This window comes from Coloeus monedula, assembly GCF_965178545.1.
Source record: "Coloeus monedula genome assembly, chromosome: 2".
NCBI classification, from domain to species: domain Eukaryota; kingdom Metazoa; phylum Chordata; class Aves; order Passeriformes; family Corvidae; genus Coloeus; species Coloeus monedula.
This window is the reverse complement of record NC_138782.1, coordinates 96035880-96063736: the sequence shown is the minus strand read 5'-3', so window position 1 is coordinate 96063736 and position 27857 is coordinate 96035880. Positions and strand designations below refer to the sequence as shown.

The following is a 27857-nucleotide window of genomic DNA, read 5'->3' as shown; positions in this document are numbered from 1 at the left end:
TACAATTCCCGGCAGCCTTTGCTCCACAACCCTTCCCGTGGTATGCCGCCGCGGACTACGCTCCCCAGCAGGCCTTGCGCCGCTCCCCCGCGGGCGGCAGAGGCGGCGCGGACCGCGGTGCGTACTGGGACAGGGAGTCTGTGCGGTCGCGCGTCGTAGCGGCCCGCGCGGGAGGCGGCGCTCTGACCTGGCGGGTTCGCCCGGGCCGTGTCCCGCCGCTCCCGCCGCCGGCCCCGCTCGCCGGGAAGATGGCTGCCGTCCGCAGGGCCCGCAGGGACTCCCGCTGCGTGGTGCGCTTCTCCGACCGAGAACTCTGCTAAGTGCCCCCCGCGGGCAGGGAGGACACACGGACCAAGCCGGGGGGCAGAGCCCCCGGGACGGGACAGCGCCGCCCGAGCGTCGGCAGCATGGTGAGCGGGCCCGGGCGGCGGGGGCTCGGCCGCCGTGCAGGGACGGCCGGGCGGGACCGGGATAAGGGGTGTGTGCGTGGGAGCGGCCCCCTGGCCGAATTGCTGACAGGCAGCCCTGCCCTGCCCGCCTGTTCGCCCCGGGGCACCCAGTGGTGCTTGTGGGAAACATGCCGTGATCCCGCCCCACCGCGGCGAGACACGGCCGCCTCCCGCAGAGGATTTTGATCAGTGGGGCTTCTTGGTTGTGGAGCGATCTAGCTCTCCGTAGGAACGCGTAACAAAATCCCTGTGTCATTACAGAGGAGCGTGCCCTTCCTTTCCCTTTCTTCCCTCGAAAATGTGGTGGCTTAAAGTCACTCAGTAATTTAAAGGGCTCCGTGGGCCAGGGACTCGAGTTATTTGAGTTGTTATTTAACATATCAGAAATACTCCTTGGTTCAGTATTGCTTTATTGACGGCGCCTCAATATGGATTCAAGTATCCATGATGAGAACTCAATCATTCAAAGTTAAACCATTTATATCACACAGGAGCTCTTAAAATGTCTCGCCACGGTTATAAAAACTCTTATTTTTGAATATGGTGTTGCTTCTACCACATTTACAGAAAAATAGGGCGGCTTTCTCATTTTTTTATAAAACCAAGAGGAATGTTAGCTGACAGTCACTGTTTCGCTTTGCCGTGCTTGCTCCTCCATGAGTTCTGTGTGGTTCACACGTAACACAGAGCCCTGTTCAACTGGTGACACTCAGCTTTGAACTGTTTCTGATCTTGGTTTTATTTTGCTGAAACAGAGATCAGAACTGTTAAAGGACGTGATGTTACAGACAGTTTAGTAAGCAGTTAATGTGCTCTGAGGAAATCAGTATGCAATTATTGATTGCAAAACAAAACTCAACTGTGCAAATAAACTAGTTCTGCATTTGGCAAATGATTTCTAAAGCTTTGCAAGCAAATCAGAATCGAATCTATTCAGCTGACTTCATTTTTTACAGGTTGCAGCCTAATTCAGATGTTTACTTTTCACATGTTGCCTTTTGGTGGCTTGACAGACTACTGCTTTTCTCAGGGAAAATAATCAAGCCAATCAGTCAGTACACACTACGATGTCTTGCTTTCAATCAGGATGAAGTCACTGTTCCATGTGACAGCTGACTTGTATCAGGAGGAAGCCCAGCAGCACAAGGATGCACAGTCTAGATTTATCCACTAAGTAGCAGTCAGAGCACAGTGTTGTGAATTTTATAAACTATAAGTGCAACACAGGTATTGTCAGAGTGGGGGCAAGGAGCCAATTTTTACGCTTTGCAAAGTGCTTTAGGTGTCATCTCATGAGCTGTCTGCAGGTGAAGGTCCTTGCTTCACAGTACCTGTGTTTACTCATTTGTCCTAGCAAAATCGTAGGGTGTCATCAGGTCAAATAAATACTGGAAAGGTTGTTAATAGACATCAGTTTTCCAGTTCATTTCTGTGCAGTAGCAATGTGAATCAATTGCTTTACCAGTAAATTTAGAGGTGTGGCCACTTAGGCTGCTACCACTGCCAGAAGACAGACCTTTGAGAGGTATGAGAGATTGCAGATCACACATGCGTAAAATATAGGGAAGGTAATGACAAAAGTCAAAACATCGGTTATAAGCATTTTCATGATGGTTTTTGACAGCTTTTAGACTGTGGGCCAAGTCTTCATAGTATTTTTGGTTTGAGTTGAGAGCATATTTAGGTTTTAAAGAGCATCAAATGACATTTTGGATGCAGTTGGTCCACTACCATGTCTGACTGTGACTCAGAAATGAAGAAATAGGGCAGTTGAACAGAGAGGAGGGGATGAAAATCAAGAGTTGAACATATTAGCGAAATAAAAAGTTTTTGAATGAGGTAAACTTCATCCAGCTTCCTAACCTTCTAAGCAGTTTCAACGCTTAAATCAGCTTGTTTACAGAATTCAGGAGTTAAAGGTTTTAATGGGCGTTCCTTTATGCACAAGAAGATAGTGTGTTGATTTAGTTTAGAAAATGCTAGTTTCTGCATTTTGGAGATAAAACCAGGCTTATTCTGCCCAGACTGGAGAGCTGACTGGACATAATTCAGCTGCAAACCAGAGGCCTTGCACTACGCACAGACTTACGCCTTATTTCTGTCAGCCCAGTGCCATAGTAATGCACTTACAGACGCCCATTTCAGAGCTAGCTCATTCCTAGGCTGGCTCTGCTTTGCCTACAAAATATTCCTGGATGCTAATAATGTGGTAGGACTGTCTCAACTCATAGGGCATTAACTCTCTGCAATTAAAATCTGGAATCAAAGCCCATGAAATTTCCAAGTTATTTCCTCCTTGCTCAGATTTAATGCCAGTGGTGTTTTGTAGTGTTCTGGCTCACCTGTTTCCTCAACTGGGAAATTAAAAATGTACAGAAATTAAACATGAGAATGTAGAAATAGATGCAATATCTGTTTATCTCTAGCCAACCAACCATGTCTATCAATTGTAAATGATAAATTATCTGAGACATCAGTGAAAACACTTTTACAGATGACAAGCCAGTAAGTTTGTGGTTGCTGGGGAATCTGAAGACATAAGCAAACTCCATGGAGGTGCTTGTCACCAAGACAAAGAGATTAGAGGTTGCCTTCCCATCATGTTTGCTAGTATTCTGTAGTTTGATCAGAACTTCCAGATGCTGTAAAAATGGTATAATTTTTCTGAATACAAGAATGCTTTGATTTTTGCACTTTGTGCAGGAGGTAGAGATTTCTTTTTGAGAGCTTGGTAGAATCTCACTGACAGAATGTTGCTTGAAGTCTCTGAGCACTGTGTACAATAGAAAGGAGTGGGAAATAAAACTCTTGTATGTAGTTGTGATAATCTTAATGTCAGGTTTGCCTTCTTGTAATCTCACTTTGCATTATCTACTTGCAGAACTACAGGTGTGAATTTCAGTGCAGAATAGCAGAAAAACTGGTTTTCTTCAGCTGCAGAAAGAACCTTAAACAAGTGTCTTAGTTGAGGTTGTGGGGTTTTTTTCCCCCTTACTGGCATCTTGCTGTTGTCATTGTAGTGACTTGTCACTGATGCTCAGAATTAGTTTTCCTTTGTTTTAGTGTAGACTGTAAATCTCAGTATATTTCACAATGAGAATTAATTTGCATATTTTTAAGTTTTCCTCTTAAACTAGCTGGCTTAACTTCCTATGTAGAGCCATGTTAAGTTTAGTCAAAGGTCTTATTTCAGATCTTATTTGTTTAACCTGTCTCACAGCTGTACTGTAAATAACACCAGCTGTCAAGCTCTCATGCTAGTTTTTTGTTTTATTTTCCAATACATTTTTTGTTTAGTTTCACATGTATATATAAAATATCTATTGTTATTCAAAGCATTTTGTGCTCTTGCAAATATTAAACAAATCAAAACTACTGGTTATGTTTAGAATGAGAAGATAGTGATTAAATTTTAATTTGTGGAACAAAGCACATTATTATTTAATACTGAAGCTTTTTCTCTATGCTTTGACGTAGATACTGAGTGTATTTAGTCAGGTATGCCATTGTATTGAAGCATGGAAGCCTTCAAGTGATACACAACTAATCTGTGTTGGATTAACCTGTCTAAAATGCAAAACCCATCTTCATTGAGTTAATAGGGAAGTACAACTGATCTCAGTAGTTCTAAAGTTTATTTTTATCATCAAAAGGGGAGTATGCTTAATTTTTTTTTTAAATGTGTGTCCATGACAGTTGTGCTTTGTGAATATGCTGTGGGGTCTTATGCAGACCCTATAATCACATTTGACTGCTCTTTACTAGGCAGAAGCTGAAGAAGATTGTCACACTGATTTGGTAAGAACTGATGACAGTGAAAGATCTGGTGAAGCAAATCTTCAGGTATGTCTCCCATGCTAGTGAGTTTTTACAAACATAGTACTGCTGTGATTTAAGCTGCATCATGTATCCTCATTTAGTCACCACACATTTGTTGATCTGACAAATACTTAATCTATCTGCCCCTCCAAAAGTGAGATAAATTTTGCATTGTGTTTCAAGTGTCAAATTCAGTCTTCAGTTGTCTGTGTAGATGAAAAGAAAGTTTATGACAGATCTGGAATTTCTTTGAAGAACTGTAGGAATTGGACAGCTGTTTCTGTATGGATCAAATTCCAGTTTAAGTTGTCATTCTCTACTGGACCAGAAAGCTGATAAAAGCAGTGTAATAGAAAAGTGTGTTCTTTTACAAGACTAGATTTCTGTGTTGTTGCTCCTCAAAAGTTGTGATGATTGCAAGAGACGTGTAAAGTGTAATTCAAAGATGCAGAAAAAAAGGCATGGCGAGAATTGTAACTTGTCTTGTTTCACAGAGCATAGTACATAATTTTTAAAAGAGAAAAGAGTAAGGTCTTATCTGTATAATATATAAATGACTGCTTTGGTTGTCAGAGACCTTAGCATGCTTGTGTACAAAAAACTAGGTTTCCTAAATTTTGATTTTAAGAGCTAATTGACTTCTTGCTTATGATAATTCTGCATAAACAAGAACAAACATGATCATGTCTGGAAAGAACAGTTTCATATGAAATCTTGGGTCATAACCATAGTACTAACAACCACTTCTTGAAACACCAGTTTTTCTTCTGAGGTGAACAGTCCAGAAAAAAGCACTTTTGTTATTGAATGAGACTGAACAAGCACTTGTGCACCTTTTTTTTTAATTTACCATAAAACAATTGCTGACTCTCTGTGCCTAAATTCACGGAAGCCATCTAAGACATGGAAATGTAAAGCATAGTTTTGAAATTCTTTTTTGTGTTTGTACTTTATAATGTCTCTTCAGAAGATATACTGTCTGAATATGTGATACTAGGTAAAATTAATAATGTTTTTTAGGCAGAGCTCCAGATGTTCAGAGCTCAGTGGATGTTCGAGCTTGCCCCAGGTGTGAGTTCTAGTGGGTTGGAACCTCTGCCATGCAGAGCATCGTCAAGAGGACCTGGACTAAAGTCTGTTGATGCCAGGGGAAAACAGGAGATAGCAAAAGAGGAAAAGGTACAGAAAAAGATGCATAATTTTGAGGTTTTATTTGTCTGTATTACTGTTCCAGTATAACTATTCTAAAAGCTAATGCTGAATTAAATCTGGAGAAACAACAGAGGTTATTATCTTGTTGTCTCCATACTAAATGTCTTTATAATTCTACACTGATTTTTCTAGTCTTTATGTTTGCCTTGGTGTCACCTTTGTAATTGCTTTCTGAAAAACTGTAGGTAAAGGGCGAGTAGCAGGAATATAGATAGTTTGTTGACTGGAAATTTCGGTTGTCTTGTTGCACATGAGTATGTCTTATCTATTTATGGAATTATTTTGTTCATCTCTGTCATAGGGTACAGTAGGTAAGATCAAAAAATAATTCTAAGTCAAGTGATATTGCACTTATTTATATTGTAAATATCGTTATTGTATATTATTGTTATCCTTATACATACGTTTATGTCATATTTATGCGTATTTATAAGGAATTAAATAAGTGCTCTGTGTAATTTATTGTGCAGGCAAAAGAACTTTTCCTGAAGGCAGTGGAAGAAGAACAAAATGGGGCCCTTTATGAAGGTAATATGGAAGTCTACAATGAACACCTTTATTGTAGAAAAATCTAACACCCTCTAATTTATGGGAAAATCTGCATGGTGTCAGTGAACTTAAACTACAGGCTACTAGTCATTTGAGAGCTCTGTTATTCAAAAAAGAAAACAAACATGCTATAGAAGGAACCATCGTATCACAGTTATAAGGTTGAGGTAAAGCTAAAAGTGATATCAAGGAAGGAATTTCTAGCTTTCAGGGAAAATAACAGTATCTTGAAATACTGTAATTTAATGGAGCACTAGATTGCTTCTTCATATAGAATGCTTCTTTACGTTACTTCTGTAACATGAAATTAGCATAATAATTAATCAAGGAAATATACTGTATTTCCTGTGCTCACAGTTCTTCATTGTTCCACTGAGAATGAAACTGCTTAATCCGTGGAATGCTTTGTTGTTTGGTTGTGGGGTTTTTTTGGTGCTTTTTTTTTTTTTTTTTTTTTTTTGAAGGTGCTGTTTGGGTTTGGTGGGTTTTGTTTGTTTTTTTAATTAACACATCCAGCTAAATTAGCTTTTTCAAGAATTCCTGAAGTGAATGTTTAAGTCTGGTAGTCTTTGAGGTTTGTCATAAATGTTTAAGGTGCCTAGCTTGCTTACCTGCACTCTTGCTATCAGCACTAGTAAAAATGGAAATTCAAAGTTTTCTTTGTCATACTTAGTTTTTAGAATCTAGAAAGTAAAAAGTCTGTCCTGACTTCCAAGTCCTGTAGGTCAGTAGTGGAGATATCAATTTTCTATTTCTTACATGCGAGAAAGAAAGCAAAGCAGAACGTATGTGCCATCCTGCTCGTCCACCAGAGGGTTTGACCACTGTGTTTAAAGTGCAGCTGCAAAATAAGTTAAGATACAAAAATCTGAGAGAACTCTGGAAGCTCCTGAACTCAGCCACCTGCTGAATACAAAACTTCTACTCCACCATGGGAATTTTCCTTCCTTTTCAGGGGATTTCTGGTTGTTATTTCATATTTCATATTAACTGAGAGAAATATGAGTCCCCTGTAGTTAATAAAATTAGTTGTCTCCGTTTCTAATTTGTTACGTGTTTTTACAGGGCAAAACTACTTTAGGCTAAGATATGGTGGGTGTTTGGTATAGGATTAAATGCACAATAAAAAGTATGTCAGAACTAAAAATCTGGTAACATATTGAGGAAATCATGTAGTAGATTGTGAAGGTTCTTTCTGAGTAAATTAAAAAAAAAAAAAAAAGGTGAGGAAAGCAGTCTATTTAACCATTGTGTATATAAAATGAAAGCTGTTGCTTCATCTGCTTTATTGCACTCCGTGTATGTTAAACATAGCAGCAGAGAAATAGTAATATCTACCAGAGTTCCATTCACAAAAGTGTTTCAGACATCTGGATTGCATGAATGTGAATTCATCTTTCTCAATTGAATTTGATTTGAGACTTGGAGAACTCAACTGTACTGTTTCTGCACATAGATCTATGTGAGACCTCAGAGGCACGGTCCTATGCCAGACACAGATACAGTACTGAGCGCATGTTGGAACATCTGTTTTCAGACCAGGCTTTTATTTGCTGACCTGGCCCAGGTCACCAGAATCCAAGCCTGCTTCTGAAATCTGCTGATACCTGATGTTTGTGAGACAGTTATGTGCTGCAGCTTGTTCTTGCTTAAGTACAGTAGAGGCCTTGTCTGCAATATTAAGTGCTAACGTTGAGACTGATCTGTGTCTGCTGGTATTTCTCATCCTCAGCAGCCAGTGATACTATTTATCAGTCACTGGCCCTGACATGAACTCAAGGAAATAGGAACACTTACTAGCCTCAAACTCAGGTTTCTCAGACTCACTAGGCAAATTCTGAGCTCCACACTCATTGATGATTTATTTGAGTTTGGGTTTTAAGAGTCCAAGCTTGAAGAAGAATTGCCGTCTGATCTTGGTATCATGATACGGGAATACAAAGAAACATATACGTGATTTTAATACTGGTATTAAAATAGATTTAGTGTACATACAATCAATTCATTTAAATTAAGAAGGATTCACAGAGCTGACTCAGAAAAAAGATATTCTGCAGCTTAAATAACAGTTTGTTGCCACAGTGATGTTCCTGAACCCCTTTCTCTACTCAGTGTTTGTAGGATCTTTGTAGTGCAAGAGGCAGAAGTATTTTCTCTGTGTGTGAGAAAAGTGTGCAAAACCCAATCTGTCAGGTTTTCCTTCGCATCCCATAGTTTTGTGACAAGGCTGCTTTCCTCACCTTCAATGTGTTGAGTGGCTTGCTTCTGTGCCTTCTTTAGTTCCCAGGGGTTTCCATAGAGAAATTGATATGTTGCATCTATTGTTGAAATTTTAAAGTTGCAACAATATTTTATTCATCATTCTCACCTTTGTAGTGTTGTATATATCTGAATGCTTGTCTGCTATACCAGGGACTTAAGCTACCTGCATAATTTTTCTCTTTCATTTAACTTACAGCTAGTTATGGATCTTCTGTCTAAAATCTTTACAGCTTGTTGAGAAATCTGTGGAAGTGCTGGGTAACAAGCAACATCAGGACTTGTAATGTTTTAATGTAAAATCTTCTACTCCATAGTTGAATTTGTGGTAAATAACATAAATCTGTAAAAGCTGAAACACATCTGAGATAACTCTTTATTCTGAAAAAGTGTATGAGGTTTTAGCTTTGAAAATAGGTACTTAATGTTCCTCTCTTCTGTATTGAATTTAAACCTAACAGTTTAGACTAAATAAGCTTTCTTAGGCAAAGGCATTTTCCACCTTTTTAATGCTTTTAGCTGAAACCATGTCTCTGAAAATAGTCTTTGCTTTGATAAGCTAGTATGGGTATCAGATATGTTTGAACATCAAACCTTTATTTTCAGCCATCAAGTTTTATCGTCTAGCCATGCAGCTTGTACCTGACATAGAGTTTAAGATCACCTATACACGGTCCCCAGATGGCGATGGAGTTGGAAAGAGGTGGTAAGTATGACATTTTACTGATTAAGTAGGATTAGTAGCATAGGAGTACTGAAACATGGCATTTTGTTTCTGAAGGATATCAATACTCTGTAACATGCAGTTTTAAGTCTCTTTGTATGTGGAAAACTTACCTAATCTCAGTTAGTAGACTGCTTCACAGAACATTTACAGATGTATTAGTCCAAGGAGGACTTTACTGTAGTTTTTGAAGATGATAACAGGCATGTTTGGAGGTAGCTGATTTCAGAGGGAAGGATTACAAATAGTTACGTTGTTACTTAATTAAGAAAAAAAAAGCATCAGTCACTTTGTTTTGTTTTTTGGTCATCTACAAAGTTGTAGATGGCAAAAAGAGTAATTAGTCAAAGCTTCATAGTACGAAATAAGCATCTTACTTAAACGATGGAATAATCTGTTCTTGTGCTAACACAGCCAAATGAGAGCATTTTCAGTAGAGCAATACATTTAGAAGCTCAAAGATTGCAATCTGAGTAGTCCAGTCTGTCATCATTACAGGCATCAGAATACCCCTAGCCTTAGTACAGTGGATGTGTGTGTAGTGACTTATGGTTGGTGTAACATGAGCCCCAGACATCTGTTTAACGAGGGCCAAAATTCTGTTACAGCCCTTGCAGCGAAACGTAGACAAGCTTATGAAACAGCTTCCCAATTACTTGCTTACTCATAGCAGCCATTGGTGCTGCTGATAGCTGCATCAAGAAATCAAGAGTTTTAAAATGGAGACTGAAAAAGGAAAGCACAATAATGTCCCTGTGGTATTACTAGCTCAGTCTTGTTGCCCCAGGACAGTACAGCTCCAATGCAGCAGTTGACTTAATATAAAACAGTGCAAGATGAGCTAAGTGCTTTATTTACATCCATTATTTTAATTTCTGAATGTGTTGCTGGCATGAAATCTTTGCTGTGCATTTGTGCACTAGGAAAACTACTGGATCATGCACTATGGTCATGTAAAAATCTTGGTTTTCATAGGACTATTTTCTTTATCATCACTTTCTCTACTCCATTAAGACTCTCTGACATGAAGTTCGGTGGAAGTGGTCCTTCTGGAGGGTAGGAAGGCACTGCAGAGAGATCTGGACATGCTGGATCAATGGGCCAAGGCCAATTGTGTGAGCTTCAACAAGGCCAAGTGCTGGGTCCTGCACTTGGGTCACAGCAACCCCACACAGAGCTACAGGCTGGGGGCAGAGTGGCTGGAAATCTGCATGTTGGAAAATGACCCTGGGATCCTGGTTGATAGTTGTCTGAACATGAGCCAGTGTGTGCCCAGGTGGCCAGGAAGGCCAGTGTCATCCTGGCCTGTATCTGCAGTAGTGTGGCCAGCAGGACCAGTGCAGTGATTGTCCCCCTGTACTCAGCACTGGTGAGGCCACACCTCGAGTGCTGTGTCCAGGTCTGGGCCCCTCACTACAAGAAAGACGTTGAGGGGCTGGAGTGGGTCCAGGGAAGAGCAATGGAGCTGGTGAAGGGTCTGGAGCACAGATCTTACAAGGAGCAGCTGAGGGAGCTGGGGGTGTTAAGCCTGGAGAAAAGGAGGCTCAGGGGAGATCTTGCTGTTCTCTACAACCACCTGAAAGGAGGTTGTATTGAGGTAGGGGTTGCTCTCTTCTCCCAAATAACAAGCACATGACAAGAAGAAATGACCTCAGGGTGTGCTTTAGGGTGGATATTAGGACAAATGTCTTCGCAGAAAGGGTTGTCAAGCACTTTGAACAGGCTGCCCAGAGAAGAGGTTGAATCACCGTGCCTGGAGGTATTTAAAAGATGCGTACATGTGGCACTTAGGGACATGGTTAGTGGTGGACTTGGCAGTGCTGGGTTAATGGTTGGGCTTGATGATCTTAGAGGTCTTTTCCAACCTAAATGATTCTACAAATCTGTGGATTTTTATTTAGTTTTCTAAGTGTTGCTGTACTGTTCCCAGCACTATGTGGCAGTGATGGGAAAACAACCAGTAGTCTCAATTGGTTAAAAGCAGTATTTGTAGAGATATATTTTTTTGAGAGATTTTAGTTGTGGTGTTTGTGCTTTCTGAATTACTGTTGAAGGTTTTTCATACAGTCTTAATGAGAAAAAACAAATTACACAATCAAATTTGAAAGAACAGTTTACAATGTTGCCTGTAGATACTGGGACCAACCATCATACTCATCAAAATAAAGGGAGATATGTTCAGTGCAACATTTTACTGTAGTCTTAGTTATGGCAGGCCCAAACATAATTGTCTTCTCTATGATACTTCAAAACCCATTGGTAGGTCTACTAGTTGCTTGCCTATATTCTCAGCTCATTCTGTTAGCTTGTTTAAAGTAGAATTGAATAGTATTAAAAAGTGACTGGAAGATTTCTTAATTGGCTTGTATACCAAGTCAGGGGAAAAAAGGTGTTTTGTGGTGCGCTTAAGGGGTTTTATGTAGTTTCTGGTAATTTGGGGCAAGCAAGCAGGCAGCTATTAAAAGATCTTATTATGACATACAACTTAAATTTAGACATATTTTTTCAGTGTGGTAATGTTCTTTTATCACTTAGTAATCCTTCAAGTTTACTGATGAGTAGCAAGCTTATTGTTTTCATTCTTCTATCTTGTTCTGGCTCCTGAAATTTATTATTTCTGCCTATTTACAGAATATGTACAAAAATAGTTTTCCTTCATTGTTGTTGAATAAACCCACCAAGGATCACTCTTTAGTGAATAACACAAGAGTGAAAAATAATCCTTAATTGTTTCCAATATCTTACATTATATGAGAAGGATTACAAAATACAACTTTTCATTAACGGCACTTTATTTCCTGCATATGCCATATTTTACACAAAGTGCAAGATGAGATTTTTCTTTTCATAGGGTCAAGAAATTCTTCAGTGACTTCACTAAAAAACTCTCAAATACAAAAAAAAACCTGGGATGGGAATTTAATGAAAAAAACCCAGTTGTTACTGTCAGAGGCATTCCAGCAACATCTAAATGAACTTTATCATATTTCAGTAGTTGCTTTATTGTATGATGAAATGAGATTGCTTTAAAAACACACAGGAAACAACTCTATTGAATGAGAGTAAGGCAGTGGATTGATGCCAAGATGAGGACATCTGTTGGTATGTTCTGTCCAATATTACAGTGTTGGCATTGCCCCTTTTCTAGTGTTGAGGATAACAAAGAGGATGACAAAATGGCAGATCTCCTGACGGATTTCCAACAGCAGTTAACTCTTCAGGAATCTTCAGTCAAACTTTGTCAGCCTGAAGTTGATGTCAGCCAGACCCATATCTCAGGTATGAGTTATGATACACTGTAAGAGTTGAGAGGCAGAATTTCACTTGATGAAAACATTTGTCTCCTTACTTCAAAAGCCACCTTTGAAGAAGTGCATACACGATCTCTTTATTTACTGGTATAGTTAGATACAAAGGACAAAAAATGATCAACTAGGTAAACGTACCTTGTTCTCCTTGTCTTTATCACACAAGCTGTTTCCATGTAGTATTTCTGAGTAGAATTTTCAGGATCAGAGGCATACTTAAAAGTAGCAACTTCTAGGAATGACTTGCTGAAGTAAGTGTATTCCAGTTTTCCTTCCAGTTCTTTTGTTTTGGTTGCAAATACGTATTACAATTTTTAACTGTGAGTAAGAGACAATTATTCTGTGAATGGTATGCATCTTCACATGTCTTGATTTTATCTGATTCTGTATGAGATTTTTGTAACAAGTGTGTTTTCAGGTTTAGAAAGACTATATAACAAAGCTAGAAAGTCTTTTGAAGGTTAATGACTTCCAGTGCTTCAGTTCTGGGACAGGTACCCTGAGACTTCCTTATGAGATCTAAATTGTAGAGAGTGTATATGAGCTATGATCTTTCTTAAAAACAGATACTTTTGTTCTGCATCCTAAATTATCAGTTGCATTTTGAAATCTTGGCCTGATGTCCTTTTTTCTGGTCAAGGAAAGAAAATGAAGTAAGTGAAGCAAATCAAAACATAAAGAAAATAGGGTTTAAAAAATTATTTTATTTTAATAACTGGTGCATTGTACACTTGGGAAAATGTATTTTCTTTTTTTGCCAATAAAGACAAGATGTTGCAGACAGTACTCTAAAATGATCTCAGGAGATGTGTCCTTTGAGAAGCAATGTTGGTCTCTAGATTTATATTCTGCTTTCCAGCCAGTCCTGTGTTAGAGTATCTTTTTTACTGACTTTCTTATAGCAGAATGAAAACTTTCAAAAAATCACAATGTCTGCTTCGGAAGTTAGTAGGCTGAAAAGGATTCTTTATGGATATCACATCTAATCTATAGTGACCTTTTAAGTTAAAGATAATTTTTTTTTTGTTCTCTGGCATTGGGCTACAGTGTGAAAAGTAGGATTTTTTAATGGATAGTCAAAAGCTGAACATGGAATTATAAATAACCTGTTGATTTACGGGTTGCATCTAACAAGGATTTCTTTTCTCTTTTAAGCATTACCTATGGAAGTACTAATGTACATTTTCCGATGGGTGGTTTCAAGTGACTTGGATCTAAGATCATTGGAGCAATTATCCCTTGTTTGTCGAGGATTTTACATTTGTGCCAGGTATTGTAGATAATTTATCCAGAGTGAAGCTTCTCTTTGCACTGAGTATGTCCTGCTTTTCCTTCCCATGGACATTTTCATGTTAAGCTCCTCACAGTGCTAATCAGTTTTTGAATAGACTATTAAATTGTATGTGAGATAGATGACTTTACTGTAATAAAAAATCTAGCAGAAAGTAATACTTGCTCTACCCTGTTTGCAAATTAGTTTCAGGTCTCCAAAATAGGGTCTGTTATGTTGTCATCCTCATACAGCCACATAGAGAAGTGCCAGTGTGCTGCAGTGTTGTGGTTCTGTACTAGGATGAAAATGACACTCTGTTCTTAAATTTCACTGGGAGAGGAAAAAGCTTTCAAACACTCCAGGATTAAGTAAATTAGTCAAGGGTTTTAAATTATGAGCTATTTCTGTTTGAGAAAGGTTCTTTTAGTTGCATCCAAACTAAGTAAGGGAGTGTTACTTTGATACATAAAAGCTAAACAGGGTTTGTAGGGAAGTTATGGGGTTTGCTTTTCTCTCATTTTCACTAGAGATCCTGAAATCTGGCATCAAGTCTGTTTGAAAATATGGGGCAGGAGCTGCAATAAACTTGTTCCATATGCGTCTTGGAGGGACATGTTTTTGGAAAGGCCTCGCGTTCGATTTGATGGTAAGCAGTACTTCTGGAAATAGTTGTAACTATGTATGTAGCCATGACAGAAACAGTCAGGTGGGTTTGATGTTTATGACGTTGTTGTTGTTAGACCTAATCTGAATTTGTCCATGCATTTGAATTTGTAGAATATCTGCAAAGAGAAGGGAAAGGTGCAAGGGATGAAAATAAAAACTTCCATGTATTTAAGTAACAAAAGCGTATCAAAAGTTTTAGATTATTGGCTTTTTCATCATAAATATTTTATGTTCTTAATTTTTGTTCATATATCTTCCTTTTCTGTAGGTGTATATGTCAGCAAGACAAAATACATACGTCAAGGAGAACAGTCTCTTGATGGTTTCTATAGAGCATGGCACCAAGTGGAATATTACAGGTAGAGCTGTAGTACAATGAGTGAGTGAAATGTTTCTCTCTCTTTAGTTCTTTACATCCACCTCTGGCTATCACAGACAACAATCATTCTGTAAAACTGAATGGGACTGCTACAGTGTGTAAAGCAATGTGTATTTTTTGAGAATAGGTTTTAGAAATAGGATTTACTATGATAATTAGAAATGAGCTTAGAAACATGTTTCATCCTCACTTAAACCATGTAATGTGGCTAAAGCTTGAACACGTATAACAGTTAATACTCATCTGCAGATTTCTTTCCCTAAACAACTTTTGCTTTACATTTCTGATAGAACACATGACAGAATTCAGCAAAGAAAATACATGTGATTGTTCAAGATTAGTCGTTTAGCTTATGTGTAATCAGTTGTAAAACTCAAGAGGCTGGGCTTTCTCAACTTGATGTAAATGCCTTGCCATTTGTTTCCTCAGCCTGTTTTTCTGCTGTTGTTCGTCTTGCTGTTGCCAGCATTTATTGTTTCATTCTGCTGTCCCTTCTGAGGCTGGAAGCTGTTCATAGAAACCATTGAACCTGATGGCTATTGCTGTAGTCTCAAACATCTGCACAGTATTTCAGTCCTGTAAAAATCAGTTGGATTCCAGAACCTGAAAAAGTCCCTATGACGTTGCTAATTCTGTACTGATACTGTAACAGATTTTGTTGCATTGGTCTCAGTGGATGCTAGGAATGGAGAAACTTGAGGTCAGTTTTGATCCCAGGGTAGGCACCTTGCTTTGGTAGAGGTGACAAAACTTTGTAACTCTTCATAACTTCCTCTTTCAATATTCATAACTCTCTTTTGATTTCTGATCTCTTTTTTTCTGTTATGTATGAAGAAATGTGTTTTCAAATGCTATTACTAATTAAGTCCTAAATCCTTCTGGGTGACATCCTGTGATTTTAAAAGCAAACAAACAGAAAGAAAGACAGGAAAAGGATGTATTTTCTAGGTTTGCATTGTGTAATTGTGTTTTTGCAGATATTTGAGATTCTTTCCAGATGGTCAAGTTATGATGCTAACAACTCCTGAAGATCCTCAATCTATAGTTCCCCGCTTACGGACGAAAAACACAAGGTTATTGAAATAAAGTATTTGGCTCTACCGTTTTCATTTTGCTTTTACCTAGCAATTTCTATTTACTTTTGTCTCAGATTCTATATCCTGGCTTAGGAAAACAATGTTATTTATATTGTGTTATAGATGTTTATAATTCTCTCCTAAGAACTACAAAAAATTTTGATGTTTATGCAAAGATATCTTTCCTTTTAGGGTCCTGATATTGTAATTAGATTTAATTTGTGGGTTATGTGATTTGAAATTTTTAAGGCACGTAGATAGAACAGTCCTGTTAAAGATACTATTTGGTTACTGACTCCTTCTCACACTTCCTTAGCTGAAGGAAAATAAAGATTTCATTGGGTTATGTTGAAATTATTACTTCTTGATGTTTGCACATAAAAACATAGAAAACAATTTGCAACTTCAAAACAGGTTTGAGCTGTTCACCAGAAATCTGTAAATATTAAGCAGTAGGCTAGGTAGAACCAACTAACCTACCTTTTCTGTCCTGTTCGGGAAAATTAGAAGCAACTTCTCAAAATGTTTTCATCATTTAATATCATTGATGAGCCTTTACTGAATGGAAATAAGAAATAGTTTATATAATTATGCTATGTAGTCAGTCTTTGTTTCATTGCTGATATTTGTCTTACAAGAACGTCATGCTTTTGAGACACGGAATATTTTTATGTCCTTGACAGTATCCTTCTTTTTAACCTTGCAGAACAGATGCAATCTTGCTTGGCCATTATCGCCTTTCCCAGGAAAAAGACAATCAAACCAAAGTATTTGCTGTAATAATGAAGAAGAAGGAAGAGGTAGGTAGAAAAATAGAATAGAGGAGAAGTGGATTAAGGAGGGGGCTCCTGACAAGATTTTACTCAGACTGAATGTTTTAAGGGACCCAAAGATTTGCATTACACCAAAGGATTAAAAAATTAATTTAATTTTTAAAATTGTTTAAAAATAAAATACAAATAAATAACCTCAGTGATGTCTCTTACATTTGTCCCCAGATCTGTAATAAATTTTTAAGGCAAATAAATATCTGGTTCACATTTAAACAGTTGTTCTCCCCCTTAGGCTTTATTTCCAGGTGTGGTGCTATTAGGTGTCACCATTGTTAACACAAAAGAAGGATGAATAGGTCCTTTTCTAAGATCAGATTTGACTGTGTGCAGTTATGTTTAGTAAAACTAAATAAGCAGTATTTGTTAATTGAACTATGAATGATTTGATTAACTTACTTACACATTCTTCTGATTACCAAAGTGCTAGTCAAGAGAAACCTGTGAAGAGTAAAAAGTGTTACAGTGAGTATGCACAGTTGGGTGGTGTCCTCCATGCTTATTTTGTTTTCTCTGAAAACTTCTTCCATGATTAACATACACATTTATGTATTTTGAAGGAACAGTAGTACTTGTTTTTAAGTATCAGAGTTTTACCAGTCTGGTCTCACAATTACTCACGATAAATAGTTGCACAATGTGTTCTTTGTAGGTCATGAAACTTCTTATTTCTCTGTACAGAAACCAGTTGATTACCACAAATACAGGTATTTCCGCCGAGTTCCTGCTCAAGAAACAGATCACAGTTTCCATGTAGGACTACAGTTGTGCTCCAGTGGGCGCCAGAGGTTCAACAAACTTGTGTGGATACATCATTCTTGTCACATCACTTGCAGGTAAGTAAATGGAGAACAGGAGCTAAGAAGGGTACTAAACTGTAGAATTAAAAGTGATGTTAATTTGTCCAGTACTAAGTACAAAAAATGTAAAGAGTCTGAGACTTAGGTGGCTTTAACAAAATATCCTAATTTGAACTTTTATGTAAAGAAATCCCAAGATTTTAGTAACCTGTTCTAATGATAATAGGAGGTTTCCTAAGTAGTATAAATGCAGTATTTCAGCTTTTTAAAGGATTTATTCAGAGTGTTTGATTTTGGAACTGAATCAGGGTTGAATGACTTAATGTGGTGTTAGTGAGGGAAAGTGTATATTCATTAAGATATATAATTCAGCAGTGCAGAATATGGGCATGTGGCCAGCTGTTCTGATCACTAACCAGGCAGGAGCCATGACCACTGTTCTTGCACCTGATACTCCAAATTATTGGCAAGTTGGCTTTCCAAATGTTTGATGTTGGCAGTTAGGGTAGATTTAGGCCTTGTCTTCCAGTGTTCTTAATCTTTATATTCAGTGTTTTTATAGGAACATAGCTCAGCTGTTGAGCTGTGAGAATATGCAGGAAATATAAAATACAGGAAATAAACTACTGATGGTTGGGAGTATAGGTAACTTCCATAAACAGAAAAATCAGTTTTGTAAAAGCTAATGTTGTCATACCTAATTTATGAAGAAGTGTGCATATTGCAGACATTCTTTTCATTCATGAAGTTTCTGTACTACTCACATCTTAGAGCTCATAATAAGAGTGGAAAGGGAAAGTGGTTTCTTAGATATGAAAGTAGAAATGAATTCTGTATAGTGTGATTCAGCCAGTACTCAAATGCTTTCAGAACAAGGCATTACAAAAGACACTTTATTCCAACTGTAGTTTGATGCACACACTGTACCATGGAACGTGATTGCATTACTGAGGGACTCAGACAGCAACTTATGTCTGATTTAACTTTTACAATGCTCTTTGCAGATCGACTGGTGAGACAGCTGTTACTACTTTTGACATTGACAAAATGTACACCCCTTTGTTCTTTGCACGAGTGAAGAGTTTTACTGCATATTCAGAAAAGCCACTCTAAGAAACTCCTTCTCCTCTCACAACTTTTGCATGAGTAAAAGGTTGTAGCTAATAAGCACTTAAGTTATAAATGTGTATATATTTGGAGCATTTTAAAATTCCGGGAATTTTTTTGAAGGCGGTATGTTCTATTTGATTGTGAATGGCTGGGATTTTGTTTTGAGATCAAGCTTATGAGTGTTAAACACCTTTTATTTGTGATAAGAATTTGATAACAAAGTTTTGTTTTGTTGTGTTCGGGTTTTTTTAAAACTATTTTTAAATTAGTCTGGTTAAAATGTGAATCTTCATCTGCCTAGACACTGATTTGTTCAAAAGGAATCAATAGGAAAATCTCATTGTCCATGGGACAGTGTGTATGGTCTCTGGTGAAGACTTGAAATATGAAAGGGAGAAAGTTGTCATCTGTTAAACTGTGTGACTTCAAAGAACTTCAAATAAATGTTTTCTTTAAATTAAACTTAATTTTGTTTGCCTTTAAGATATGGCATTTTGTCAACATCAACCTTAAGGAAAAACAATCAAGGCCAAGCAAGCACAAAGTTTAAAGTTTGACTGCAGAGGTACATCCCCACCAATGCAGTGGTGTCAGTTGCTCCTCAATGTAATTTGATCTTGGTAGAAGTTCAGTGGAGCCTGCCTGCCTTCTCCATGGGATGTGCGTGGAAGGGAGAGGGCTATGGGCAATGAGTTGTTCCTGTGTACTGTAGGATGAGCTTGCAGGTCCGTGGCCCTGCTTGGAGAGTGTCACAGTGCAGGGGTGAAATGCTGGTGTGTACTGCTCGTGCACTGGCCTGGTGTGAATGCACAGGTAAGCAGGGCTCACTTGGACACTATTGTAACGTGCTACAACCCTTCATCTAACCTTGCCACACATGCTGTAAACCCTTTGAGCATTTGTTTTACTAAGTTAAATTTGGAGGCTGCTGTAGATGTTCAGGTGCTGTGTACTGCTAATCATGAAGTGTACCTTGAGGTCTGGTGCAGGTACTGTACGCTGCTTCTCCTGCATATATCGCTTGGGGGTGTAGTGCAGACATTGTAATGCTGCTTATTATGTGTGTATCTTGGATCCTGGAAGAACTGAAGCTTTTTAGTGTAGTTTTTTTTAAGCCATTTTGCATAATTTACCTTTGATCATCTTGTTTCAAAATACTGATCTGGACTGGAGGACTAAAATGTGAAAGCTGTGGAAAGAACTATACTTGTTCTATGATTTATAAACTGTATCATTGCAAGGAGCTACATGATTAAAAAATACATCAATAAATCATGATTTTGAACGTGCAATCCCTTGCAATTTCTTATTTTCCCAAGAAATCCGTATTTTCATAGAGTTAATGGTATTAGTTATGAGCTACCATGCGTAAACTACGTGCCAGACAAGATTGACAGGTAGAATTAACCTCTTAACGACTTTTTATTACGCTCCTTACAGGTTAGCTGAGAAAAGTAGAGCAGTTTTCAGGTACAGGATTTCTCAATAAGGATGTGTACATCTGAAAGTTCATGTTTCTAGCTATTGTAATAAGGCTCTGCCTACAAGACTTTGGTCTGCGTCCTTAGACTGCAGTTGCACTATCACTTCATACAACAGAATGTTTAATAAGGAGTCTATTGTGTGTGCTCATTGCTCAAAGGAAAAGCAACTGCTTAGAACATCAGCTTCATGTTTTGAAACATTTCAAAGTTTGTAAACAGGAAAATCTGTTAATTAGCAACGCTTTTTGTTGAGGGTGAAAGGTAAAGGTCTGGTTCTGCCTGCTGAGAAGTGTCAGAGTTTTGCCACAAGAGTCAGATGATGATCCTGATTATTAGTTGAGGTACACTCTTGTATTGTTGGATGTAATAGAGGAGCCTTTTAACTCAGAGCTCTTTTCATACCAAAACCTAGTTGCTTCTTCTGACATTTTGTTTTTCTTTGCTTTGGCCATGTGTAAGTCTGGGCGTAAGGAAAAGCTGGCTAGCTACAAATTGAGATGTTGATTCAACAGAAGTCTCAAGCAATGATTATTTTGAGATTATATTAAATATTCCTTCACCAAGAAAATTATGTGAGCCTTCTATATATGAGACTGAGCTGTGATGAATTTGCTTGCATTAAGTGATATAAGAGTCAAGCTAGTTTTGTGTTTTGAATTGGTTAATGAGCAGGTACTATTACTGTTGTATATGTGCACTGTTACTTTGTGCATCTATTAAAATAGCATCTGTTTCAGTAAAAAATTGGTGACTAGTTGCTTTTCCTTCATTCTGTGTAGTGTTTTCAGTAGTCCAAGGCTCTAATTACTAGAGACTCTATGTTCTTATAATTTAGTTTCATTGTCCTTTTCATTATCATATAATGATATTAGTTGGTATAACTAGTTTACTGGTGTAAAACTGTCCTTTACTAATTGTATTAGTAACTTGACTAAAAGAATAAGGTGTACACCTATACAGTCCTTTTTCCCAAGAGTTACTGAAGGAGTTGAGACAAATTCACTTAGAAAAATGGGAGGAGGGCTACAAAAGGTGACAGAAACATCATTCTCGGAGCGGTGGATCTTTTCTATGCATTGAATTAAAGACAGCAGAGTGCACAGTTTCGTGTAGAGAAGATGCTCAGGTGATCAGATGTTATGCTGATTTGTCTCAGTCTGATTGGAGATTAGCACCAGTTAAACCTTCGTGTGTAAAGAGAAGGTGGAATCCAGCACCCTGAGCAAGGGACCAGCAGGTAGACATTGTCCAGCTGCTAGTTCAGCTCCTGAGTTGCTCAATAGCCCTAAGCCAAGCTGGTCAGGATTTAAAAAACATGTGGTGTTTACATGAGTTTCTTTATTTAATGAAAGAGAACAATAGAGTCTGTTTTGTTTGGTTTTTTTTTAATTCAAAAGAGTTCCCTTGGAACGTGTGCCAGTGTATTTGGAAACTTCTGTTGGCGTTAAAAGGGCTGAACTACTGAGGTGCGTCACCATTTTTTTACGGTCCAATATGAGAAAAACATAAAAGCTTCTATGCATTTGTGAAAGTTTGGATTTCAGAAATTATTGTTACATATGCTACTTAGTATTACTAACACCTGTGGAGAAATCAAAAGGTTGCCATTTGATTGTTGCTCAGTCTGGATTCAAGCTTTGTCCTTTATGCTAAGACTAGCAGCTTGCTTATTAAAATGACTTGCATAATTGTTTGCTTAAAAGGAACAGTTAATGCTTTGTCTTGCCTCTGGCCTGTCCAGAGTCTAGTTCCTGAGTCCTTAAAATAACTGTTAGAGCCAGAAGTCCTATATAACATCGACTGGAACAAAGGATTGGGAAGAGAGGTAAGATTGTTTTATTGAATGGAACTTCTGAGGATGTGTACAAGTGGCATTCTCTCTTAGCTAAAACTCTTTCAGCTCTGGTAGGGTGGCCCATCTGGAAGGTGCACCGTGCTGGTGTGTACCTGTCATTCAAGGCAGTAACAGACAGGTGTTAAGTGTACAGTATAGGGCGACTTTATGGAACACATGTTCTGAGTATGAATAGAAAAATATCATGGAGCATGACTGCTTCTGAAGACAACATTGCTGCATCTTTTGGGATTGGCATCCTTCCTTGGCAACTGCAAGTTTTTTGACATCTTTTGAAGATACTTGTAGGACGTTTATTAATTTAGCCTCAGAATGCTCTATGAGAAACAGCTGGATATGGTGCAGAGGTAAGGAAACTAAGACAATTAAACCCTGCCAAATTAAATAATTCTTTAATGTGAAAGGCCAAGATGGGTAGACATTTTTTTCCACACATTTTATTTCTGAAGGAACGAATTTCCCCTTACATACAAGCATCATGACCCCAACATTTCCATACTAAATTTACACATTACGTAAATGTGTAAATTCTAAGTAGTATGGAAGTAAATTCTACTTCCATGAGGGTAAGAGATTGCTGAAGTTGCTAAAAAAAAAGTTCTACCTGGTTTAGTTTGTAAACTTTCTTTTAAAAAAAGGAGTTTGCCTGATTTTTTTTTTTTTTTTTTTTAGTTTTAGTTTTAGTTTATTTCTGCGGTAGGGCCCTGCAGGTTGTTGCAGCTCAGTAGTAAACAAGAGCTTTGGGATGCAGCTTCCTGTGTTTTCTGGGGCAGTGCACACTGTTGCTGTTGTGCCACGAGGTGTCTTGCTACATTGTGAAGCTTTTCTTTGTACTTCATAAACTAAGTATATTTATTTTCCCCTACAACTTACATAAAGTTTGAGCACATTCCAGGAAAAATGGAGGAAATGGACCAAGCAGTCGTTACACATTACATTTAGCCCAGCAAGCATTCATCTCCTGGGGTTTCTGCACTAGGAAGACATTCACAATAACACAACCGAATGGGAATAAACAGGCCAGTTCTTAGAAGGGATTTTAATTATCTGAATCACAGAATCATGGCTTCCAAATGGGATCTGAGGCAGCCAGTATGTAAAGGGAAAACATCCCTATATGATGAAGGATGATGCACTGTAGTGTGTTTAACCACTGCCACATGGAGAGTATATGTTCCCAAAGCAGGGGGTCATCATTGCAGTCCCTGCCCTGCTCTGAACATTTCTGTTCAGTCTGTTTGCTGGGGCGAGGTTGGTGGCCCCAGCCAGGACCAAGCAGACGTGCTTTTGGGGGTTTTGGACATCCTGCCCCCCAGTATATGCAAGTAATCTATTTGTTATAGAACAGCTTTAATAAGGCATAACAAATATCTCTCCCCTGAACCCCTGTAAAACTGGTTAATTTGGATGTGAATGAGGTGCCTCAGTGAGAGCAGAGAGGTGAACCCATGAGCTGCGGGTGTGTGTCTCCACCAAAGTTTGATGTTGCATCACCTGCTGTCTTTGGGGAGAAAAAAGGAGCAATCTTTTCTCATATTTTTAAGAGGATACTGCAGGGGTTTCTTATTGCAAGGAGAGTTCAGGCAGCTCCTTTCTATCTACGCTGATAAGAAATTTCGTTTAGGTCTAGTACTTCACACTTCAGAGTTTATTAACCTGGGACAGCCAATTAAGGTATTTTATAGGGGCATTAAGTTTTATTAGCTCTCAGTTGCATATTTCAAGGAAAAAAAACCTACAAAATATTGGTCCCTTTTCTCCTTTTTCCCTGGAACCCATTTTCCGTTCCCTCCTAACTCAAACAGTGTTCACGCAAACAGCTGACTTGCTTTCAAGGCAACTTGAGGAGCAGGCACCTCAGGGTTGGGGAATAGGATTCAGTGGTTTAGTGTAGAGTAAAAGACACAAATCCCTTCATATAAAGGAAATTTGATAAATGGGTATGAAAGTAATAATCAGTTACAACCAGTTTTCATTAAGAGTATATATAATCAGGAGCTTTACGGGTTTCTTACTAGCTGATTTATCCCAATGGATGTGGCCTTCCCACGCCTTACTGATTTTTTGGTGGGGTGGAGGGGATACCCAAGGAAAAGATTGTTCCTGTTATACAACCTTCAAGAAAATCTTTGAGGTTCAGGGTACTTATCACAACTTCTGTACTTTGAATTGATGCAAAGGTCTTCAGTTTGTTTTGGATAATTTGACATCTGCCTTAAATGACAAACATGAATATAGTGGGCTGGATCTGTTCTCCCTGTAAATTTAATCACAAAAATATTGAGAAAGAAAATACTGAGTACCCTGACACTTGCCTTGAGTACACATATTAGTAATTGACAGTGTCTAGACAGATGGTGATCTGGCAAGTACAGTCTGAGAAAAATAAACTTACAGATATTAAAGTCAGCCACATTTCCCAGTGGTAGTAGAGGGAGGAGACTGGGGGGGGCTAACACAGTTGCCAGCAATTTTGTTTGAAACCTGCTTCCTCTTAAAAAAGTGTGCCTTTTTAGTAATTTCACATGAAAATCCACCAAAGTCTGTAGAACCTGAAAAACTGCCACGAAAAGTAATCTGATGATAAGATAAATATTTGGGTGTGTGGAACACAATGAATCAAGTTTTTCTTCTTTCTTCTCAAAGGACTCTAATTTGAGTCTTTTATGAGACCATAGTCATACAGTGTATTGTCAGCATGTCATTACTGATTTTCACAGGAATTAAAAAAATAACAATGGGGTGCACTGTTGATCAACTGATGATCACTGAGCTTCAGCACAGCAGCTCTCCTGATCATCTTGTCCTAAAATTGCAGTTCAGCTTCTTACCAGGCCTTGAAGATGGTTTGCTATACAAAAGTTGTAACCTAAACCAAGTTTAAACTTATGGCACCTGAACAGAGAAAAAGTTACCCCAGGTTTACAGTAAGCCTCGGTTAAGGTCTTCCAAAAGACCTAACAGAACAAGCCACTCTGCCCCCAGCTTTTAGCTTTGGATGGGGTTATTGTGACCCCAGTGCAGGACCCAGTACTTGGCCTTGTTGAGCCTCAGACAACTGGCCTTGGTCCATCAATTCAGCCCATCCAGATACCTCCATAGAGTCTTTTATCCAGTTCTCTAACAAAATGAATGTTAAGCAGTCATCTTGTCAAGCCTGACAGATTCCACCAAAAGCTTTTGAACTTGCTGACCAGTTGCGGAATAAATTTGACAGATGGACCAAAGCTTCAGTTGCACCAAATTCTGATGATGAAAGTAGGCAATGGGGGGAAAGAGGCACAGTTCTAGTATCTCCATGGAAAGAAAGCCTGCCATACAACATCTATTTTCAGGTTTTATTTATATCATCACAAATTATAGCACTTTAATACTGTTCCATTATTAGAACCCAAAGACCTCACAAGGGAGAGCTTGGCAGAGGAGGCCAAGCCCAGCTTCACAATTTCTGCCATGTAAGACCAAGATTTTAATCAAGTAGGTAAAATTTTGAATGAGCTTTTAAAAATTAAATTAAACTTCAAGGATAAGTGTGGAAAACCATAAATCCACTCTGTGCCAGGAGTGAGGGAGGTATGACAGGAATGACAGGGAGGGAGGGAGGAGGCTGTCTGGAGTTCAGGACACCAGGTTTCCAGTATGCAGGAGTGATCAGGCTTGGAGAAGAGTAGCCATGTGTTGTTTGAGGGGGTGTGAGTGGCCAAGTAAAACCCACTGACAAGCTTAAAAGGATCTGCTTAGAAAAACTTAAAAGCTTCGTGCTGAATAATGAGGTTTTCTCCTCCTATTGGAATAGGGCTTTCAAGAGACCCTTTTTAAAAATACTGAAGCAATCCCTTAGTGGGCACCTGGAAAGACCCTTCTGAGAAAGCATTGATTTTACAGGAAAGAGCAAATCAGACCTTTATCATGGGGTCAGGCAAGATCTGCTGTGTGGGGAGTCTGCAACCTCACCAAGCCGCTGAGGTCACCCCAGCCCGGCTGCTGCGTGCCATGCAGCAGCACTCTCCTGCTGCCAGGGCTCCTGCTGCTGGGACTCACTGCCATGCTGCAGGAAGGACACAGACATGTTTGTGAGTGGTCTCCTTGTGCAAATCATGGTTATGAAGAATAGTTTAAGCTGGCTGAAGATGAACCTTTATTCCTTACATTTGTCAGTACTGCTATGCATAAAGGCGTTAATGGTGAATGTTAACAGTGAATTTAACAAGTGAGTCAAACTCCTCTGGTCCCCAAGGAAGGGCTCCACAAGGCACTGGGAGGGGGCAGGGTTAAGCTGTAAATAATTCAGTGTATTTGAAGGAGCATTTTCTGGAAGTTCACAAGAGGAAGCTGGTACGTGACAAGTTTTAGTAGTATTGCAATGAAGTACTCAGTGAGTGCCTTGTCTAAGTGCTTCAGTTTAGTTAGAGCAAGTCAAGTAACACCAGAACCCCTGTTAAATCAGCTACACAACTATTATTAACTATTGAGCTATAAAATAATAAAACCCCAGAACATATCTTGCTTGAACCCTGCCCTCTGCCCATTGCCAGTGGTGTGTGGTGTGTTGAGCAAGAGGAAGAGAGGAGAGCAGGTTACCAGCCCCAGTAACCTGCTGAGTGATGCTCTTCAGGTGAGCTTTGTGTGTTTCAGTGCTTTGATCTCTCACTGTCCATAATGCTGGTGCCATGATGGTGCTCTGTGCAGGTAATCTTGCACCCTGCCACGAATCCCCCATCAGCAGGGAACTGCCATACCTGCTCTGCTGCCTGAGGCTTTCTGCTGGCTCACTGCCTTGGAGCACCAAGCGCTAACCCGTCTGTGCAAAGAGGAACAGTTTTTGGTTTTCATTTCTCTAAGAGTGGCTCTTGGCAGGTAATTGGGGCTTCTGGAAAGTTTGGTCCTTCTTGGTGGGGTGATTAAGTGCATTGAATTGCAAGAAGGTCAGGGCAGGATTACAGTCTGAAGTTTTCTCCTGTGCATACAGAGACCAACATGTATCATTGACTTCAGTGGAGTAAACTGGCAAGACACCATCTATTTACTTATATTTTAACTCACTTTGGCCAAGGTCTGTTTGTTCATCTGTATTCACTCATCCCAAGACAAGACATTCATTCTTTTTTCTTCTGCTCACCTCCTGCCCCAAACTTTCCTCTGAGTGCAGGAGTCAGTGAGTCTCCAGTCACACCATGTCCTGCCATCTCCAGCCTCTCAGACAGGGAATCCCACTCGTCTCTGTGGGGAATCAGGGAAGTCTAGAGGCAATGAACATGAACTAGCCCTTCTCTGCCCTGAAATGTACTGCTGCTTTTGCTGTCAGCTTGGAAGGCCCTGCTTCCAGAGATCTGCTCTGCCCACAGCCACTGCTGTCTGCACTGAAGATCATTGTTGTTGCCTCCCATCCAAGCTGTGACTTGAGCAGAGGAAATTTGGATGTTTGGCTAACAGCTTTTCATGACAGCACATTAAGTTGGTCACAACAGTTCATGTGGCAGTCATTACATTGCTGTAGGTGCCAGAGTCCAGTCTAAGGCTGTCACCACCTCACCTTGCCACCCGCAGGTGCCAGGGGAGAGGCTGCAGGCACAAGGTCAGCAGCATGTCCTTGTGCCTCCACTCCCCACCTGGTGTTTGGGGCAGGAGAAGGCCCCACGAACTGGTCCATGCTGTGTCCTGGTAGGGACATTCTGCTGGGGATGAAGGAGTGAGGGACCTGATCCTGCCACAAGCAATTATCACAGAATAATGAGGTTGGAAGAGATCTCCAAGATCATCGAGTCCAACCCATGTCCTAACACCTCAACTAAACTATGGCACCAAATGCCACGTCTAGTCTTTTTTTAAACACATCCAGGGATGGTGACTCTACCACCTCCCTGGGTAGACCATTCCAGTACTTTATTATTCTTTCTGTGAAAAACTTTTTCCTAATATCCAACCTATACCTTCCTTGATGCAGCTTAAGACAGTGTCCTCTCATTCTGTCAGTTGCTGCCTGGTGGAAGAGACCAACCCCTGCCTGCCTACAACCTCATTTCAGGAAGTTGTAGAGAGTGATAAGGTCACCTCTAAGTCTCCT

General features: G+C 39.2%; 1 protein-coding gene across 3 annotated transcripts; it reads left to right on the top strand.

Moving 5' to 3' along the window:
- The first annotated feature begins 153 nt into the window (after nucleotides 1-153).
- Nucleotides 154-18916, top strand: FBXO9 (F-box protein 9). Of its 3 annotated transcripts, none has more exons than XM_082303014.1 (13): nucleotides 154-410; nucleotides 4219-4292; nucleotides 5289-5447; nucleotides 5951-6008; nucleotides 8895-8994; nucleotides 12161-12291; nucleotides 13476-13590; nucleotides 14121-14239; nucleotides 14528-14618; nucleotides 15616-15711; nucleotides 16421-16514; nucleotides 17226-17380; nucleotides 18349-18916. In XM_082303014.1, exons 3-13 carry the CDS (start codon nucleotides 5301-5303, stop codon nucleotides 18455-18457), a joined length of 1215 nt encoding a protein of 404 aa, XP_082159140.1. In that variant the 5' UTR covers nucleotides 154-410; nucleotides 4219-4292; nucleotides 5289-5300; the 3' UTR covers nucleotides 18458-18916. The 3 variants fall into 3 exon arrangements, with proteins under 3 accessions (XP_082159140.1, XP_082159138.1, XP_082159139.1); XM_082303012.1 differs by having other exon boundaries at nucleotides 271-410; nucleotides 4215-4292; XM_082303013.1 differs by lacking the exon at nucleotides 15616-15711 and having other exon boundaries at nucleotides 271-410; nucleotides 4215-4292.
- Nucleotides 18917-27857: the final 8941 nt, after the last annotated feature.

Coding starts and splice junctions, on each gene's coding strand:
- FBXO9 (XM_082303012.1), top strand. Junction 8,995..12,160: donor GATGGAGTTGGAAAGAGGTG/GTAAGTATGACA, acceptor CCCCTTTTCTAG/TGTTGAGGATAACAAAGAGG. Junction 14,240..14,527: donor GCCTCGCGTTCGATTTGATG/GTAAGCAGTACT, acceptor CCTTTTCTGTAG/GTGTATATGTCAGCAAGACA.